This window comes from Podarcis raffonei, chromosome 3 (genome assembly GCF_027172205.1).
Source record: "Podarcis raffonei isolate rPodRaf1 chromosome 3, rPodRaf1.pri, whole genome shotgun sequence".
NCBI classification, from domain to species: domain Eukaryota; kingdom Metazoa; phylum Chordata; class Lepidosauria; order Squamata; family Lacertidae; genus Podarcis; species Podarcis raffonei.
Window position 1 is genome coordinate 98,740,551 of NC_070604.1, and position 18,724 is coordinate 98,759,274.

The window sequence follows — 18,724 nt, forward strand, 5'->3', positions numbered from 1 at the left end:
GCTCCTGCCAACCTAGCAGTTCGAAAGCATGTCAAAGTGCAAGTAGATAAATAGGTACCGCTCCGGCGGGAAGGTAAACGGCTTTTCCGTGCGCTGCTCTGGTTCGCCAGAAGCGGCTTAGACATGCTGGCCACATGACCCGGAAGCTGTACGCCGGCTCCCTCAGCCAATAAAGCGAGATGAGCGTCGCAACCCCAGAGTCGGCCACAACTGGACCTAATGGTCAGGGGTCCCTTTACCTTTTACTTCCCGTTTGGAAGCTGCAGCGAGCACCAAAGGTGCAGAAACAGTTTCTGTAGGTATGGTCGGGGAGAAGTTTAATTCAGTTCACATTTTAAAGGCAAACTTACCTAACACACACTTTCTGAGAGGCAAAGCGAAACGCAGCCAGCCTTTTAAATCAGCCCTTTTGCAATGCAGTTTCTCCAGCCAGGTGACGGGCACTAGTGCACTAGTGCAAAGTGTGTTTCTAAAATGTGTGCAATAGTGAAAATAACACACGGGTGTGAATTATATAAGGAAAAACTGCTTTGCCAAAATGTGTCTGTTAGGCAAGGCTGCATGCCAAAAAACGTGTACGTGAGGTGAAAATTCACATTAAGAACTAGTTCCTTAAAAAAAAAAAGCAAACTGATGAAGAAACGCAGAGAACTGAACTTGAAGAATGAGAAACTGAGAGATACTGAAATGGACATATTTGCCCATCCTTACCCAGAGAGAGCAAGACACCTGAAACCCACCGTGCTGGTCTTTCCATGTGCTGCCCTGGGATGTAGCAGTCTTCTGAGTACATCAAAGACCTCCCCCAAAGCTTTCAAAACATTGGGCTTGCACAAGAGAGAGCAGTTCCCAGTTGCTTATAGTGAACTGAAGGGTGCCTGCACCAAATATCAACAGGGCGCATGCCAACATGCGGGTGATGACAGCTCCCAGCTCTGGAACGCCCTTCCTTCAAAGCCAAAGCAACTCTCAGAGGCAATGTTGAAAAGCATCTTCTGCAGCACGCACTTAGCAATCTGGGAACAGCGCAAGAATATCCTCATAGCAGTTTTTATCTCTGAAGACTTTGAATTGGTACCCTCTGTGAGTTATAAATTTAATAAAAACAAAAGCATTTTTTAAAAAGAAAATCTCTTTATTTAGATAGAAATATCAACTTTGAGTGGTTTATTTCCCCCACTCTCTTCCCCCAAAACATCTGCAGCCCGCAGTATCGCCTCCTTTTTTTTCTCCCTCCGGCAAAATTACCAACATGTTTTAAGTACCAATGGCAGAACTACCATGATTTTTATGGACTTACGCAGTTGGTGGGCCTACAACCCACCTGAAACAGCTTCGTAGTGAACAATCTGTTTGAAAAGAGTGGTTGTTTTCCAGGAAAGAACAGCCATCTTCTTGTGGACAGCCCATACATGTAGTTAGAAACTTGCCCACAGCAAGTGCCATGGAATTCAAAATGGTAGAATGCTGTTGCATATGGAAGGCTTCCAATGTGCTTCTTGGTGAAGCAATTTAAGATGACCCCATTCCAAATCTAAGCACGCCAATTTGGAGGCTCTCTCCTCCTCAGGAGGGATGCACATAGGTAAGACACAAACACACATTTATTGGGTGTTTCTGAATGAAGAAACAGGGCGGCAGTGGAATCTAGGAGGCGGCAAAACGACATTTTCCAGAATTAATATGCACATGCAAATAGATTGTGTTGTACACGATTCCATTTTGCAGGTGGGATCCTGCACGGTTCAGCATTCCCACATGAAAAAAGAAAAAGCCAAAACAAAACACCACAACTGTCTTTTCCCATTAAAAAAAGCCCTTCTTCTTCTTCTTTAGCTCGGCAGGGAGGGCCAGCACTAATGCTTGATATGTTAGCTTTCCATGGTGACAGAATCACAGAACTGTAGAGTTGGAAGGGACCTCAAGGGCCATCTAATCCAACCGCCCCCACCCCGCAATGCAGGATTCTCAGCTAAAGCATCCATGACAGATAGTTGTCCAACCTCTGCTTAAAAACCTCCAAGGAAGGAGAGTCCAAGGAGGTTCTGAAATGGGAGAGCATTCCAAAGGTTCCCACCTGCAATCTGAGATGAGACAGGTAATGAATTCCATAGCACTTGATTTTTATCAGCCTCTACAGATGAGACCTAAAATAGCCCAAACAGGAATGTGACAGCTTTGTTAAATATATATATTTATATCTGCACACTTAGTCAGCATCTTCTTGCCTTGCTCCAAGTTTAACTACTAAAGCAATCATGATCGGACTGAGAGATATCCTGTCTTGTAGTGACTTAAAACATATAATTCACTGGAGGTTAGAGTTAGTGCTTTAAAACAAGCATTGCCAACCAACGTGCACAAGATAAGAGTAGCCAGATTGCCCTTTTCCATCTTTTGACAGATGTTAGGCAATCATTCTGGAGTTACATTACATGATGCTATGTATGCCCCCCTCACTCAGCAAACATACAGAGATATACATGTTACATGTCAGGTTTTGCAGAAACACCCTAGCATTTTATTTAGCATATGTTATTAATAAGTTATTCTTCTCCCCATTCCCCAACCTCAGCTGCATCTAGCTTAGGGAAGGAGTACATTGACACTATAAAAAGAGGGGGAGGGCTATTTCCAGCTGGCATATGCAAGAGGAGCTTGGCATGTACAACAGGAGTGCCGCACTTCCGTCATGACTTACAAGAGAAACACAAAAAGTGCATTCCATTATACGTAATTCCCAAGTGCCCAAACCAGATGGGATCACAAACACAGGTCGCCACCCAAAACTTCCAGTTCTGTGTTGAGCTCCCCGTTCCCATGCATTCGCCACCCCAATCCCAAACGGCTGCCAAAAACATGAAAAGTGGGGTGAGGAAATGTACAGCATTGTTTCTCCAAAACAGAACAAAGACAGAGAGTGGGGCATGATCAGCATCACATCTCATCCTGGCCAAAAAGGACTACTAAATACAGTGCCCATCAGTGTAGACCACACCTTAGTTTGGCCTAGTCCTCAATTCTGGCTAAAAGTGTTCTCTCTTTGATGCCTTTCCAGTCTCCAACTTTATTCATCCTTGCCCAGAAGATCCGAGAACCTTTATGATGGCAGCCAGCCAAGAAAGGTATCTGTAAACATGGGCAGTGAACTCGTCGCACCTTATCACTTTGTTAATTCCGCCCAGTCAATGGGGGCAAAAAAGGGGTGGGATTTTATGTCTTCAACTCCGGCAATTCCAGCACCAAGACGCTCCACAGCATTGAACTGCAAAAGCTTAAGGCAAAATATACAGAGTTAGTATGAACCATAGGAATAAAAGTGCTCAGCAAGCATACCAGAACGGACTTGGTACAGTCCGTGAGATTGTGTTTATGATTGTATCATTCCTGTAAGCTTCCCAGAGACCTTAGCTACTGAGCAGCATACAAACTAGGGAAGGCATTCAACAAATGGGGAACTAGAATAAATAAGGTCCCATCAGGGATCACTTCCAACTGGGCAACCCCCAGTGGCAGCGGCACCAACATGTGCTCTGCCCATCATAGGGCCTGAGATGGCTGGAAATGGAGAAGATACTTTGGTCCCAAGCTATTCAGGGGCAACTTCTAATTCCTTCCCTGAATTGCTACTGTCTTTGCCCTAGCCAACTAGTTTTGAATTTTGTTCTTTCTTCCATTATATCTGAGCCCTTCTTAAGCTTCACTTTGTTGGTACCTGCCTGCCTCTCCAGTTCGTAGGGCAATTCCACACACTGTGTGGGAGCAGACACCAGGTGCAGGCTCAACAGGCAGCCACTGCCAGCCTTCGTCCCCCATCCCTGATTATGATGAACATACCAATTACAACCCCCATCTTAACGAACTTCATTCTTGTTGCAGCCACACTTTTAGGTGTATGTTTCAAAATGAGGGAGGGGGGAGAGTAATGTGCAAAGGAAGTCTTGGTAATCTTTAGAAACTAGTGGTGCCTAAAACCAAGTCTAAAGGAAATGGAGCAGCTGATTGCCAGAATTATGAAAACTAAGCAGCTTGTTTATTTTGCATTGAAGAACTTACAATATATTCAAAAGGGGGGGGAGCTGAATATATGTAGAAAGTGAAGCCAGCTCTTCATATCTGCAAATTCTGATGGAGAATGATTGCTTGAAAGGAAGTAACCAGCAAAGAGGCAGGAAAATATTTACCAAGGATAAAGGAGCTGAAGTTTACATTTTGCCATCTTATGAGACTGTCGCATTCTAAATAAACAGTTCAAAAGAATAAATTCGTTTCTGGGTTTCCTCTAAAGGACTGACTCCTGTATAATGCAACTCCCTACACCCCATTGTCATTTAGTAGTGCTCTGTATTCGTCTGGGCGGTGCGTCTTCAAATGCATACAACCCCATAATCAAAGTGAGAAATTTCCCCATAAAATGTATTCATTTGCACATCTTAAGTTGGCTCTGCCACTTAAAATCTCTCAAACCTCTCACTTGGTAGAGATAACTCAGAGAGCAAAAATAAGCCTCTCCTTTGTGAATATACATGAGCCGACAGAAAAACAGTCGCAGGCATTGCCATTCTGCTGTCCTTCCTGGAAAACGGAACAAGTGACAGCAGGTGGGAAAGTTAAGTGCAAAGAAAATTATGCTCTGAAGCTTTCTCCCCTTTCTGCAAGGAGAGAACTATAATCTTGGAAAGCAAATGCAGAATAAATTGTGCTGGATCTACACGGCTGGGAAGCACACGGGTTTATTATGCTTTGCCGAGACAACCTTTGAGAAAGATCTTGTAGACAAAATGCCAGTCAAGTCAGTCTTTCCAAACTTCATCTAAAAAGATTTATACATCCAAATATAAATAATAACAGCTCTGAATTACAGAATACTTAGTTGGCTAAGGGGGGGGGGTTGATTTATTTTTTTAAAAAAAAATGAGGTCACTGGTTTTGGAAGCTGTGTCATGAGACACATTTGGCATAGCATTTGCACACTGTTCCTCTCCTAGGCATTCTGCAACAGGCTGACCCAAGCAACCCTGCGAGGGGATGGAAGAGGAAAATTACAATGACAAATGACCAGCCATGCCAAGAGCCCCTTTTTCCTTTTCCTGACTAAGCTTCCTCAAATATGAATGGTAGTTTCCTTGGATAGACACACAACAGAAGGTTGATTTACTAGCCAATGGGGCGTACCCTTTGACCCAAAAGTCAGCCACGTGCAGCCTAGGGCTGGAACGCTTCCTCTAGGACACGGGTGACTTTGAACTTGGAGAGGAGGGAAATAGCAAATGGCCTGGCTTAAGAGGTCCCACAGGAGCTGAGCACTGCTATGTGTTGCTTTAATAAAGGTCTCCAAGATGCCAGTGGTAAAATTCCATTTATTTTCAATCTCTGTGTGTGCAGAGGGGAAGCACTCAGCCTTCTATGAGTTTTTATGTACTGGATGAGCATAGTTATGAAGTATTACATTCACTCTGGTACAGTGGACAGGCTGCTATTGGTAGCAGCAGTAGTATTGTTACTTTACTGCTGCTATTAATGTTATAATTATTATTTCAGTTTTTTACGCACCCTTCATCATAAGGTCTCAGGGCAGGCTACAAAAATTTCATCATCATCATCATCATTATTTGTATCCCACCCATCTGACAGGGTGGCTCAGTCAATATTCAGTATTAAATTCAATATTAAACAGTTCAGTTCAATATTAAAACAGTTTAACTCATACAAAAGGTGCAGGACTAGGGAGAGTCCTGAAAATATATATATGTCAAGTGTCAAAGGGGTGGATCACCCACCATGGATAAACTATTAAAGACCTAATTTTTTAAAAAAAATCACCTGATTTTCACAGTAAATTCAGGCCACAGTTATACTTGCCATGACCATGGCTGTGAAGGTCCCTTATGCCAAACCCTCAACAACTCTTTAACCTCTTTCCAAGATGAACCACCTTCACTTTCAAAAATGTTCAGGAAATGCATGTCCATTTGCAGCTCTACACATTTTTATGGCTGTGTGACTTTGCAGGCCATCCTTGTTAATCATTCATTTCTCTGCTCTTGGCTACGCTCCCCCTCCCCACAAAGAATCACCAGCTGGCATGTATGTGTCTAGAAATCGCATATACAAATTCTCCAGGAATGTACCTGTTGAAGGAGTGATCTTGCCTCTTCTGAGATGTGATCTGGCACGTTCAGACAGGTGTGGGTATTTATTCCTGCTGGGTGGCACTCCAGCAAAGTCTATAGCAAACCAACAAGAAACATGATAATGTTGTTAATGTATATAGTGATATAATGATGTAAAAGAAGAGTAATGTGCACCACAGTGCTCTGCTACAGAACCTCTGCACATGTGTCTCCAAAACAGTTGGCTTTGGGAGTTTGATCTGCTGAGAGCTCAATGTGCATGCTCAGAATCTCATTTTACATTCAGACATGGAGAAGGACATGGTTCAACTTAGCATGCCATCGTAAATCAGGCTCACGGTTTAGCTCTAACCAGCAGAATGACTGAGAAGCAGAACAGCCCTGATTTCCTCTCCTAGCACCTGCACATGTTAAACCATGGTTTGGCTTAGTGTGGCGTGCAAACCAGATTACTGTCTTGCCTTTATCTGTTCTCTGCCTTCCTGGGCTTCTACAAAGTCCCCAAAATACAAGAGTCAATATAACAAAATACAGGAGTTAACATGATATATCAGCAGACTATGTATAATGGTCAGCCTGGAAGCCCACAAGCCAGTTAACCCCTAGTTTACATCCTGCAACAAACATTCATTGTAAATTTTGCTCCTGTATGATACCTTTTCAAGAAGAACATAACTTTTTCATTGTCCCTGGAAAGACTTTTGGTGCCATGAATCTTACCAGAATGGTCCGTTGTGAATTTAATTAACAGCGTCTACATTAACACAAGCAATGCTTCATTCTGCCCCAAGAATAGAGCATCCCTAGTGAGATGATCTAGCATCATCTGTTTGTCAGAATGCCTTTGCCTGTTGAAGAGTTCTGTGCAGTACAGAAGTATGCACCCTGCACTTCAGGTACTCTCAATAAAGAGATTGCTGATCTTCTCAAAGTTTCTGTTATTTGCTATGCCCCTTTAGCTAGATAATGGTCAGAATGGCTCACCTTCCCCGTCAGAAGTTCAAAGAGCAAAGCACCTAGACTCCACCAATCGCAGGCCTCCGTTTCTTCAAAGACAACGCCAACTTCTGAATGAAAGACATTTGCAATGAAAATCCAAGCGATGTGTGCACCTTGAAACTTGCATTTACAAGGAGACACAGATGCTAGTGGAGCATATCTGAAGCTAAGCCCTTCAGACAACCTAGTGCATAGACACGCATCATTACAGACAAAACAATTTACTCTTCAGTTTGGAATGTCAACAGAGGCTGCTGCTCCCTCCTAAACACCTCCCCCCCACCCACACACCTTGAATGGCTTTAAAAGAGCATTAGACAAATTCACAGAGGATGAGGCTATCCTTGCCACAATGGCTATGTTCTCTCCTCACTGTCGGAGGAGTTATGTTTCAGAATACCAGTTGCTGGGAATCACAGATGGGCAGAGTAATACTGAGCTCAGGTCCAGCTTGTAGGGCTTCCCCCAGGAATCTGGCTGGCCACTGTGAGAATAGGATGCTGGACTCGATGAGTCACTGGCCTGATCCAACAGACCCTTCTTATGCTGATGACAATATGCTGATGACACTCAGCTCTATCTGCTGATGGATGGCCACACCGACTCGGCCCCGAACACACTGACCAGATGCTTGGAAGCTGTGGCTGGATGGTTTTGTGGGAGCCAATTGAAACTAAATCCTTCGAAGACAGAGGTCCTATGGCTAGGTCGGGATGGCATGGGGATGAGGGACCAACTCCCTTCTCTTGCGGGGGCCCAATTAGTGCCATTGCCTTCCGTTAAGAGTTTGGGTGTAATCCTTGACACCTCCCTTTCCATGGAGGCGCAAGTTACAGCAACAGCCAAGGCGACATTTTTCCACCTTCGCCGCATCAAGCAGTTGGTCCCTTACCTTTCCCGCCCTGACCTGGCCACAGTGATCCATGCAACGGTCATCTCCAGGCTTGACTACTGTAATTCGCTCTACACAGAGCTGCCCTTGAAGCTGTCCCAGAAACTCCAGCGGGTACAGAATGCTGCAGCGAGGCTCCTCACGGGGTCTCTGCCATGGGAGCATATTCACCCAGTGCTTTTCAAGCTGCACTGGCTCCCGGTGGAGTACAGGGTCAGATTTAAGGTGCTGGTTTTGACCTTTAAAGCCCTTCACGGCCTAGGACCCTCGTACCTACGGGACCGCCTCTCCTGGTATGCCCCACGGAGAGCCTCAAGGTCCATAAATAGCACCACCCTAGTGGTCCCAGGCCCTAAGGAAGTTAGACTGGCTTCAACCAGAGCCAGGGCCTTTTCAACTCTGGCTCCGGCCTGGTGGAACGCTCTGCCTCATGAGACCAGGGCCCTGCAGGATCTGATTTCTTTCCGCAGGGCCTGTAAGACAGAGTTGTTCTGCCTGGCCTTTGGCTTGGAGCCAATTTGATTCCCTCCCTCCCTCTCTTTCTTTTTTCTTTTCCTTCTCCTCCTGCGATGAGGCTACATTTTAATATTTTAATGTTCCATTATTTTAATGTTTTGTTGTTTTTTTTTGTTTTTAAGTTGTAATCATTCATCTTGTTTTTATTATTGCTTGTAAGCTGCTCTGAGCCCGGCCTTGGCTGGGGAGGGCGGGGTATAAATAAAAAATTATTATTATTATTATGGGTTTATGTCAGTTCTCTCCACCGCAAATCTTTATGAAGAGGGATGAATTCCCCTGGCACATTGAAGGAAAGAGCATGCCCACTATAGCATATTACAGTGTCCTGGGTACATGAGTGTCTCTTTACATGAACGCGGAACTGGCAGTTTGTTGCCTTAATCTTGGTTAGCACTGCCCTCGCCCCACACAAAATATAGCAGAACCATGGTATATTATCAGTCTTTACATCAAGAGTGGGGAACCTATGGCCCTCCAGATGTTGCTGGAATCAAACTCCCAACAGCTTGGGGTGGTGCGAGTTGAAGTCCAACAACATCTGGAGGTGGTTAGCAAAAACAAAAACAAAACCCCACTTTGCGAAGTTTAAGCTGTGCCCTCTGGATGTTGCTGGTCTCCCAACATCCCTGACCACTGACCATATTAGATGAGCCTGATTGGAGCTGTAGTCCAACAAGTTCTGAAGGGCCCACATTGGCTACAACTGGTTTAGACATTCAGGTGAACCGCCCAACCAGGTTTACATGACACAGTAGTTGCACAGGGCCAATATGGGGACAACTCTTGAGAATACAGTGGGAATGTCTGCTCAAACGTGTGCCAACACTGAACCGAATGGGTTCAGCTCTTCCACACATGAGCAGGACGGGGACTAGTGTCTGTTGCAACTCCCTGATGTTTTGTTCCAACAAACCATAGCTACAGACCATAACTACATAAGCATTATCGTTCAGTCCTTTTAGACTAGCTTCCTTCTATAAATTTTATTAAAAACCTGATTGGTATAAAAAAAATATGCATCTGTGCTGTGTGTATCTTTTGTAATTTACAAACAAGTAAAAGCTGTATTCAAATACTTAAAGCCCTTTCTAAAGAGCCAGGGCCAATGTTAGCCACCCACAAAGTAGTGAAATCAAATAAGGCTGCAGTCCTAAGCACAGCTATGTAGGAGTGAGTCCCATTAACCTCTGTGGTGCTGTCAGGACAGGACTTTGGGCCCCAAGCCCAGGGCCCCACTCAGCAGAATAAGGCTGATTACCAGATTTTGTCAGTAAAGTAGTACAGAATTCATTGTGCAGAGGGAGGTCCCCCATAAGACCTTAAAATCCTGAGTCTTAACTACCAGTACACACTCAGTGAGGCTTCCCCAGGCTGCAACATCAGAATGCTGGGTGTGTTACTTCTGAACAGACATGCATAAGATTGCACTGGAAGAATCCAAACCTTTGCATGTTTACTCAATGGAAAACCCCACTGAGTTCAGTTAACATTCAAGATAGGCATGCAAAGATTTGCAGCCTTGAAGATCTTAGATGTTTTGGCCAACTGGGTAGTCGCTCTTCGATATAATTTTATTTTACCCTTCCATCCCTCAATATCTTCATTCTCCCTGCTTTGCCTCTCAGAGCTGGCTGTTTCCACATTCAGAATTAAAATGAGAGACTTTCAATAATCAAGGAGACAGAGGCAGATAAACATTTGCCATATTCTCTCCCTTCCTTTGAATGGGTCACATAATGGCCACCACAACCTATTGATAGTAATAGGCTCAGTATATCACATCAATAAGGTTACCTTTTCTCTCAATAAGGCATCCCAGGGGAGAAGAAGAAAAATCTAGAAAACTATAGACTGTGGTGTGATTTCACATAAGTTGTCCAAGCAGCTAATGCCATTCTGCATGACAAAATTGCTCTCCCCAGCCCCCCTCCAAGCTTTAATATTGCAGTAAATCTAAACCCCGGGACGCGGGTGGCGCTGTGGGTTAAACCATAGAGCCTAGCACTTGCCGATCAGAAGGCTGGCGGTTTGAATCCCCACGACAGGGTGAGCTCCCGTTGCTCGGTCCCTGCTCCTGCCAACCTAGCAGTTCGAAAGCACCTCAAAGTGCAAGTAGATAAATAGGTACCACTCCGGCGGGAAGGTAAACAGCGTTTCCATGCGCTGATCTGGTTCGCCAGAAGCGGCTTAGTCATGCTGGCCACATGACCCGGAAGCTGTACACCGGCTCCCTCAGCCAATAAAGCAAGATGAGTGTCGCAACCCCAGAGTCAGTCACGACTGGACCTAATGGTCAGGGTGCCTTTACCTTTACCTTAAATCTAAACCCAATACCCATTTCTTAATAATGAAGCCATTTCTTTCACATCACCCAAGTCATTTACACAACAAATGGCAGCGACATACAAGCTTAAGGGACCACTTGCTTTGCTTTCCTATCACTGCAATTCGTTCCAACAGGTCTCTCCACTTAGTGGATGCAAGCCATTCAGCAGTCATTCAGACTGAATGAGGCTATCTGGATTGAGAAGTAGGGGAAGATGCCATACTCCAAATCAGGTCATTGCTCCATCTACAGAACCCACACTGTCCTTGATCTTTGGACAGCCAACTTGGAGCTATTCCTCAGCCTTGATTTTGATTTTCCCCATCCAGACGTCACAATGTGCTGGATTTGTCATCAGGTCATCGTGCCAGGAATTCTCCCGATTGCAAGTCCTCTTCGGACTTTGTCTCCAACTAGCTGTGCTTCTTCCAGCTCCTCCCTTAATTTTCATCGGACAAACACTTTTGCAATTTCTTTTTTAATCCACATTAACAATCAAAATGTTTCCTGCAAATTTTGTACTCAATTATGTTTCTCATATGTGTCCAGGAACTTCTGACAACAAGGAAAGTCTGAAAAATATGAAGCATTTCATTTCAAAACATACAAGCATCTACATTCTGCTTTGTGAAATAAAAATTTAAAATCCCTGTGTCCTTTAAGACAAAGACTAACGGCAATAAAAGAATCCTTCTTTTTCTTCCTGTTAGCTGCCCTCAGGATGGATTTAAAACTTCCTCTAAAGCCATCTGGCAATATAAAAAGGACAAAGTTGTTTAGTGCCGTGTTATCAAAGATGATAAACACTCACTCCTAGCCTGCCCTTTAGCTCCTTTCAATTATATAGAAGAGCAACTACCCCACCCCAAACCATGGAACTACTACATTCAGGTCTTGTGACCTAATAAGTGGCTCCCTTTGAGAACTACGGCTTCATTTTAAATGTGGATTGCACTTTGTTCCTGGTGCCTTGAAAAATACAAAAAGAGTAATTTGCTGTATGCAATGTTTAAGAATACAGCACTTAGAATCCATTTGCTCTTCCGACAATAACAGTGTGGAATTCGTAGATCGAAGATCAACCATGCCAAACCAATATTTGGACTCTCCAGGGCTCACATAAAGCTTCCCTGCCAATGGGCTCCCCCACTCATTTCAATGGAGGGTCAATTCTCTACACACAGAACTGGCTCTCTTTACTGATGCTCCACGTGTACCTAGGTCTCTGGATTATCCACCTCCCCTGTAAAAAATATTTCTATGCAAATAGAACTCCATTTTCCCCTACAACATTTCTTTCTCTGAAGTGCCGGAACGTGCGAGTCAATATGACTTAACTTAAGGGCACAAAGGCTTGTTGTTCAGCAGCAACAAGCCCTAAAATGTATCGCAACAGAGTTTTGAAAGGCATTACTTGGTAAGGGCCAAGGATATCTCTCCTGACCTGATGTATCAGTTTCTAAACACGTGATGTGCCGATACTCAACCTTGCCCTGAAATACAAGCCCGCTGAACTGGAAGCCCTATCCCATAATCCTAGATGTATAGAGAATAGCTGAGGGTGTTCAGCAGGGAGGAGGGTGGTGGTACATACATCCAGAGAGGAGCTTTTTCCCACCTAGCTGACAGGTGACAGAAAAAGGTCTCGGCTAATACTGGTGCTAATAATCTAGGAAACAAGGGGAAGAATCATAGCTGAGTAGTAAAGCACACATCGCGCATGCAGAAGGCCCTAGGTTCAACTCTTCTTATCTCCAATTAAAGGAACAAGTGGCAACACTGGAAAAGGACTTTCCTAGGGATCTCAGATTATTCCATTCAGTACTATGGCAGATGGAGCACTGCTATGACTCCGCATTGTATGTGGTACCCCGGCTTCTGACACCTGACAGGTATCTTTTTAGGACCTGCCTTGTTTTTGTCATTTTGTTCTAAACTGTTTTTAATATTTTGAAATGCGGTGCTTTGATATTAATATTGTGTTTTAATTGTTGTAAGCCTCCCTGGGAACTTAGGGTGAAAAGCGGGTAATAAATGATAATAATAATTTCTTTCACATGACAAGTGTCCTGATATTGACAGCAATATCCTCTCTTGGAACAAATTAAGCACTGATGTTCAGATTGATCTTGACCAGGCTATAGCTCCTTGCAGATAAGAACAAAAGGATCAGCTAGCCTCCCCTGAACCAAATCCCCAAACTGCAGTTTTATAAACTTTGTATTGTTTGTGAGCTAGCAGCAGCTTATACCTTTTGCCTTGTTTTGCTGCCAATGACTCAGCGTTCAAAACCCCCATTGTTCTAGGCGTGTTTTGCGACAGGGAATTTCATAAACGCGAGCAGTTTTATAGCTCTGGCTGCAGTACTGCGCCTCAGATTTCAGATTCAAGTTGCCGCTGTTACTTGGAAGTAAATCCCAGTCAAGTTCAATGGGGCTTCCTCCCAAGTAAAACATGAATAGATTGGGGACCTGAAAACTTTCTTTTCTTTTAACCCCAACATGTTTTGTTTAGGTTTTGGTTGCCTTGTTTAATGTACTTTTAATGTATGATGTGCTTTTGATTTGAAATATACTAGCCAGTTAGTTATGAGGGTTTAATTAGTGCATGTTAAAGCATTATCTACCTCAGACTCTCACAGTGATGCTTAAAATCCTAACAAATTTTGGACTGGGATCATTGAAGGACCCTTAAGTCTTAGATTTGCAAACTGGACACTCAAGGTGGGCGTCTCTGCCATCAGCTGTATAGGCTTTAATATGTGTTAACTGTGGCGACAAAAAGATATATTTGTATGAAGGAAAGGGGGTGTAGGGAGAATCCAGGGCTTGTCTGCAGAGTGAAAGGAAAGGAGGGCCTTTTTCTGCCTCCCCACTTCCAGCCACTCTCTGATGACTGCAGAAGAGACCCTTTAAAGAATATTAGGGGGGTGGGCAGGGGAAGCATGTATTTGTTTTCTGAAGACTTCAGATGAGGACTAGACCATGTGAAAAATGAACATAAGATTTTAGCTGCAGTTCATTCATTTTCAGCTTTGTATTCTTGCTATAAAAAGTATGCCTAGACATTCCGTTGTTGTGCCCATAACCTACTGTAGGTTTAAGGTGTCATTTAGCTCCTAGCTTTCATATCTGAGTTTCTAACACTGCAATGACTCTCTAAAATCCAAGATCATAATGCTGACGGGGGCGGGGAACGGTTGCAGGAATATGTCAATAACAGAAGGCGATCATTTGCATTTCAAAATTTATCTTTCTTGCTCAATTAGACCAAAACATGTTGATTTAAAAGGTTTGTGTGTGAGAGTGTTTGTGTTTCTTTTTTCAAACTTATTTATAGAGCAGAATAATGGCCCCCCTGCTAGCTTGGCATTTGCTCAAAATTTTCGGTCCCTGCAAATCGAATGTTACTGGAATTTTTTTCTCAGCTCTTCTCCTCCTCCCAGCCCCACTCACCCCTCCTCCCCCTTTCAAAATACCAAGGCACATTAACCAAGAGATAAAAAGATCGGTTGCTGATATTACAAAGCACAGGGCAGGTGGTTAATGTTTTTTTAGCACAAATATGTGATAAGGGATTCCCAGGGGACACTGGGAGCAAAGGGGTGTTTAAACAGAAGTGAAACATTTGCATCATGAGTTCAGGACAACTTTGCCCTTTTATCCAAACACCACCCACATACATAGATATGCTTACATTACTTTCTTTTTTAAAAAAAAAAATATATATATAGTGGGTTTCTTTTTCTTTCTTTAAAAAATGAATGAACAGCAAGCATTTTGGGAGCTACCGGTGTAAACTCTCAAGCACTGGTTACTAACTTGCTATTAGGAAATTAAACCTGCTCGGACCACAGGCCATCCACTCTGGTGTTGTCTTTCCTGATAAAACTCAGGATTGTTCAACCAGAACATACATGCTCTAAAATACTACGATATTATGTGTCAATAATATAGGGTTGTATTCAACCCAGTGCCAAGGAGAAAGTTCTGTCAGTGGAAGGATTTATTGGACAATGGGAAGTTATCCCCCTCCCCTTCTCCCAGGCACCCCTAAATCAGTTCTGGGGTCCCCCCAACTCTCCAGAACAGATATGGGAATAGTGCTATGGGGACAGGGGGAGGAGGGAGGGGGCTCCAGCGCTAATCCTTGCTCTAGTGCAAATATTTTGTTGAATACCTCCCACAGCCCACAATAGCCCGTGCTTTGGCTAATCAGCAGAAGTAACTGAGGCTGCGTTCACAAAGCAGTTTATTCTGTTTCCCTGACATTTGCCTAGCCGTTAATTTCCACTTTATATCTGAGCTTCCACACGACATAGAAGCCGCGTGTTATTTGCAAACGGAATTTTCCCTGGAAACGAAAAAGAGGGAAATGAGTGCCAGACTTGTGCTATATTCTGCTATATCTCTGGAGGTTGCTTTGATGTCTCGTGAAAGCTCAGATACGATGTGGAAATTAACAGTTATGAGAAATGTTAGGAAAAGATAATAAATGTAAATGCAGCCTGAGACTACTGTTGCTTTCCCTTACCTCTTCCTCTCCGTTGTGTTATTGATTGGTCACAACCGATCTGCATTTTAAGAAATATGGAGCTGTTTTGTTTTCTGTGCCTTCCGCTCCGTATCGCTAGCTGACACGGTGCAAAGGATGGGGAAACCCTCTAGATAATGTCATCAGGGCACTGAGTAAGTTGTGCTATACATTCTGCAGGCAAGGCAGGCAACACATGAGTCCATGAGGCTGCATCCTGCGTCAATCATACGCTTAGCAGAATTGTGGGAATTATGGAATCATAAACTGAAAGATATGACTAGCTTGCGTCTATCAATTTCAGTGGGTCTATTCTGAGCAGGATTAGCGGACTACAACCCTATTTTTGGCACCGGCATTTCTTACAATATATAGTTCTGCTCTTATGATTGTAAGCCTTTGGGCACAGTTGTGTGTTTTATAATTTTCATACGCAGCCGCCTTGCTTTTTACGGAGATAAAACATATTATTAAATGTTCTTCTTCTTTATTTTATTAATTACCAGGATGGATTTTGGAGTCAATCATTCCTATTATGCTACGGAATATAGTGAATTTTTTTTTTTAAATCTGACTTTTGTTTGGGCAGCACGCCTTTTTCGCTTTGGCGAGTGCTTTACTTGGAGAGCTTCTGCAAATAGCATTATAGTTATTTATTTCAGCTTAAACTTCTTTACGTAACCTGTCCTTGGGACTCTGGGAACTAAAGGGATGGCCTGATATGTGATAGTACTAGAATACTCAGAAACTCGCACAGCCGACAGAGCAGATGAGCACAAGCAATTACAACAAAGCTCCTCTATATCTAGATCTGGAGCACTGGGGGGAAATGCTAGCCCCCCCCCCTTGACCACAGAAATCAGTTAATGGTAGGTTGCCACCTACTGGCCAACTTCAAGAAAGAATTCCCCTGGCAAAAGCTATTTGAGGGCCGAAGCAGATGCTACCAGCAAATGAATATTTTGGGTTTGGTCATTCCACACACACACACCCTCCAAGCCAGAGGGCTGCTTTGTTTATGGAAAAGCAACCAAGGGAGGGGGGCTTGACCCTTTCCCTGCCGACTGCTTTCCCACTCCCACTTGCTACCTTCCAAACACTCCTGTCTTGAAAAGCAGCTGGAAGCGGCACTTTTGGAGCACAGAAATGGCAGGCATGGAAAAGATTAAAATGGTGCACACTTGAAATTCAGTTCACCTCACTGTGGTTTTGAGCTGCAGCCAGCTCGGGTTTTTTTTGTTTTTTGGTACGTGGAACATTGGTCCTCTAAAAAGTGAATTTTATTTAACGGGAGTTTTACAAGACAAGTTGGAGAAATAAATCGCGGCCTGTTTCTCTCCACATTGTCTCTTTTCTCCAGGATCAAGAGACAAATTATTTTTAAAAAGGCAAAAGGGGCTGGGCTGAAACAGAAGCATCAACCCTGCAGTCCATGTGTGCTGGGGCTTTGCCCCCAAGCGGGTTGCAGCAAAACAACTGAGGAACCAGTGTGTCGTTGCACAGGCATGGGTATGTTCTTGAAGGCCAAACAGGGGCCTTTTCATCTGCCAGGGAACTGTTTTGCTGTATCAAACCAAAGCACATCTCACCCAGCATACTGCTTCCAGTAGAGGTCAGCAGTGACTGCCTTTCCATTTGTTCCCAGAATCAGATGTTTGAAGGGTATACTGCCTCTGGACATGGAGGTTCCATTCGTGCCACACAGCCATGAATGTATGACCCTGTTTAAAGACACCAAAGCCAGTACAACGTCCCAGGACGTGCTTTGGCATATAACCACAACATACATCAAATCAGACCATTGCTCCATGTATCTCAGTATTGCCTACAACTGAGATGGCATGCTGTGCATTTGTGTTGCTATGGAACAAGGTCCTTCCTGGCAAGCCAACCACTGCCTTCAATCTCACATACTTTGGACATCCTTGATTGCAACAACCCTGACTCCTGCATTGCAGGGGGTTGGACTAGATGGCCATTCGGATCCCTTCCAACTCTACAATTCTGTGCCTTGGAACGTAACTGGGGAGTTTTTATTATTCGCTTTGTTGCTAAGGTCTGAACTGCTTTGGTATTTCTTTTTCCTTCTGCAAACAAAAAAGCAGCATAGAAATCTATTTAACAAATTACATGCCTCTGCAAAAAATACATTGACTGGAAGTGCATTGGCTCAAATGGAGAAAATGCCTTACATTCGATAAAGGACGTGGTCCAGTCCCTCAAATTAGGAAGGGGTGGATGGGGTAGAAAAGTCAGGGGAAGCTTGACACAGGACCCCCAGCCTCACCCCTCTTCTGCTTTACCCCACACCAAGAGACATGAGAGGCAGCTCTTCTTGCTAATTCCTCTGTCAGCTGGGGAGTCTCAAAGCATCTTTTCTCGACTTGGAAAGATGCCCTAGGATGGAACTAAAGAGCCCTTGGAGTAGCAGACAATCACTTCACTTTCCCCCCCCCCCCCGTGTGACCATTCATGCTGTGTTGCCACCTGCATTCATCCCTTTCAACCATGGAGCCAACATATATCCACAGAGCATAAATCCAGGGGAAAAATATGAGGGGAGTTTGAGGGCAGAAGTTAAGCATGGCAAAGAGAATGGGGATGCTCCTGGCAAAAAATGGCAACCCAGCATTGACTCCTTCCTCTCCCCTGAAACGAGGAGTAAATGATGCCTCATCATCACTTCCCCCAGTCATTTCACTGGCTGTTTTTGGGGGGAGAGGAGAAAAATGTGAGGTGATGACCATCATCTCACGCATTGTTATTACTTCACATTATATAGCGAGAAGAGTGAACCTGGCATAGGACTGCCATTTTCAGTACCTGCCCCCTATTTTTTCCCCTCGTGTCATCAGGGCAGGCTCCCGATTCGGGACAGTCCTTAGCAAAGTGCACCCTGGTGGCCCTATTATGTGGGCAGGTCTTGGCAGGTAGGAAGCAGTGCCAAGTGACTTGGAGTCAATTCATAATTTCCCACAATGCCCCAAGAGCAATGCTTCATTTAAGATCGCTGTGAGAAATCAAAATGGCGGCTCCCAGACCTAATTGCCCAGTGCTGCTTGGACTGCTGTTCTTGTTGTTTTGAAGTAGAAGGTAGAGCAGGAATAAGTGGTGGACTCTGCTTAGGGCAGGGGTAGCCAAAGTGGTGCCCTCCAGCTGTTGTTGGGACTACAACTCCCATCAGTCCCAACCGGCATGACCAATGAGCAGGGACGGTGGGAACTGTAGTCCAGTGTCTAGTGGGAATCACATTGGCAGCCCCTGCCTTATGTGATCAACGTCTTTTGTCCTCTTGCCTCAAAATCCACCAGATGTACAACT

The 18,724-nt window shown here is 44.1% G+C and overlaps 1 protein-coding gene across 3 annotated transcripts in view; it reads right to left on the minus strand.

The window, feature by feature from the left end:
• Positions 1-1,114: 1,114 nt before the first annotated feature.
• Positions 1,115-18,724, minus strand: part of RPS6KC1 (ribosomal protein S6 kinase C1) — a 92,198-nt gene continuing 74,588 nt past the window's right edge. For 2 of the 3 annotated variants that reach the window (XM_053383201.1, XM_053383204.1), the window contains 3 exons: positions 7,119-7,201; positions 6,132-6,227; positions 1,115-3,274 (listed from right to left, as the gene is read on the minus strand). In XM_053383201.1, the coding sequence (XP_053239176.1) occupies positions 3,164-3,274; positions 6,132-6,227; positions 7,119-7,201 (290 nt within the window). In that variant the 3' untranslated portion in view covers positions 1,115-3,163. The remainder of the gene's footprint in view (positions 3,275-6,131; positions 6,228-7,118; positions 7,202-18,724) is intronic. The other variant, XM_053383202.1, reaches the window with a different exon arrangement.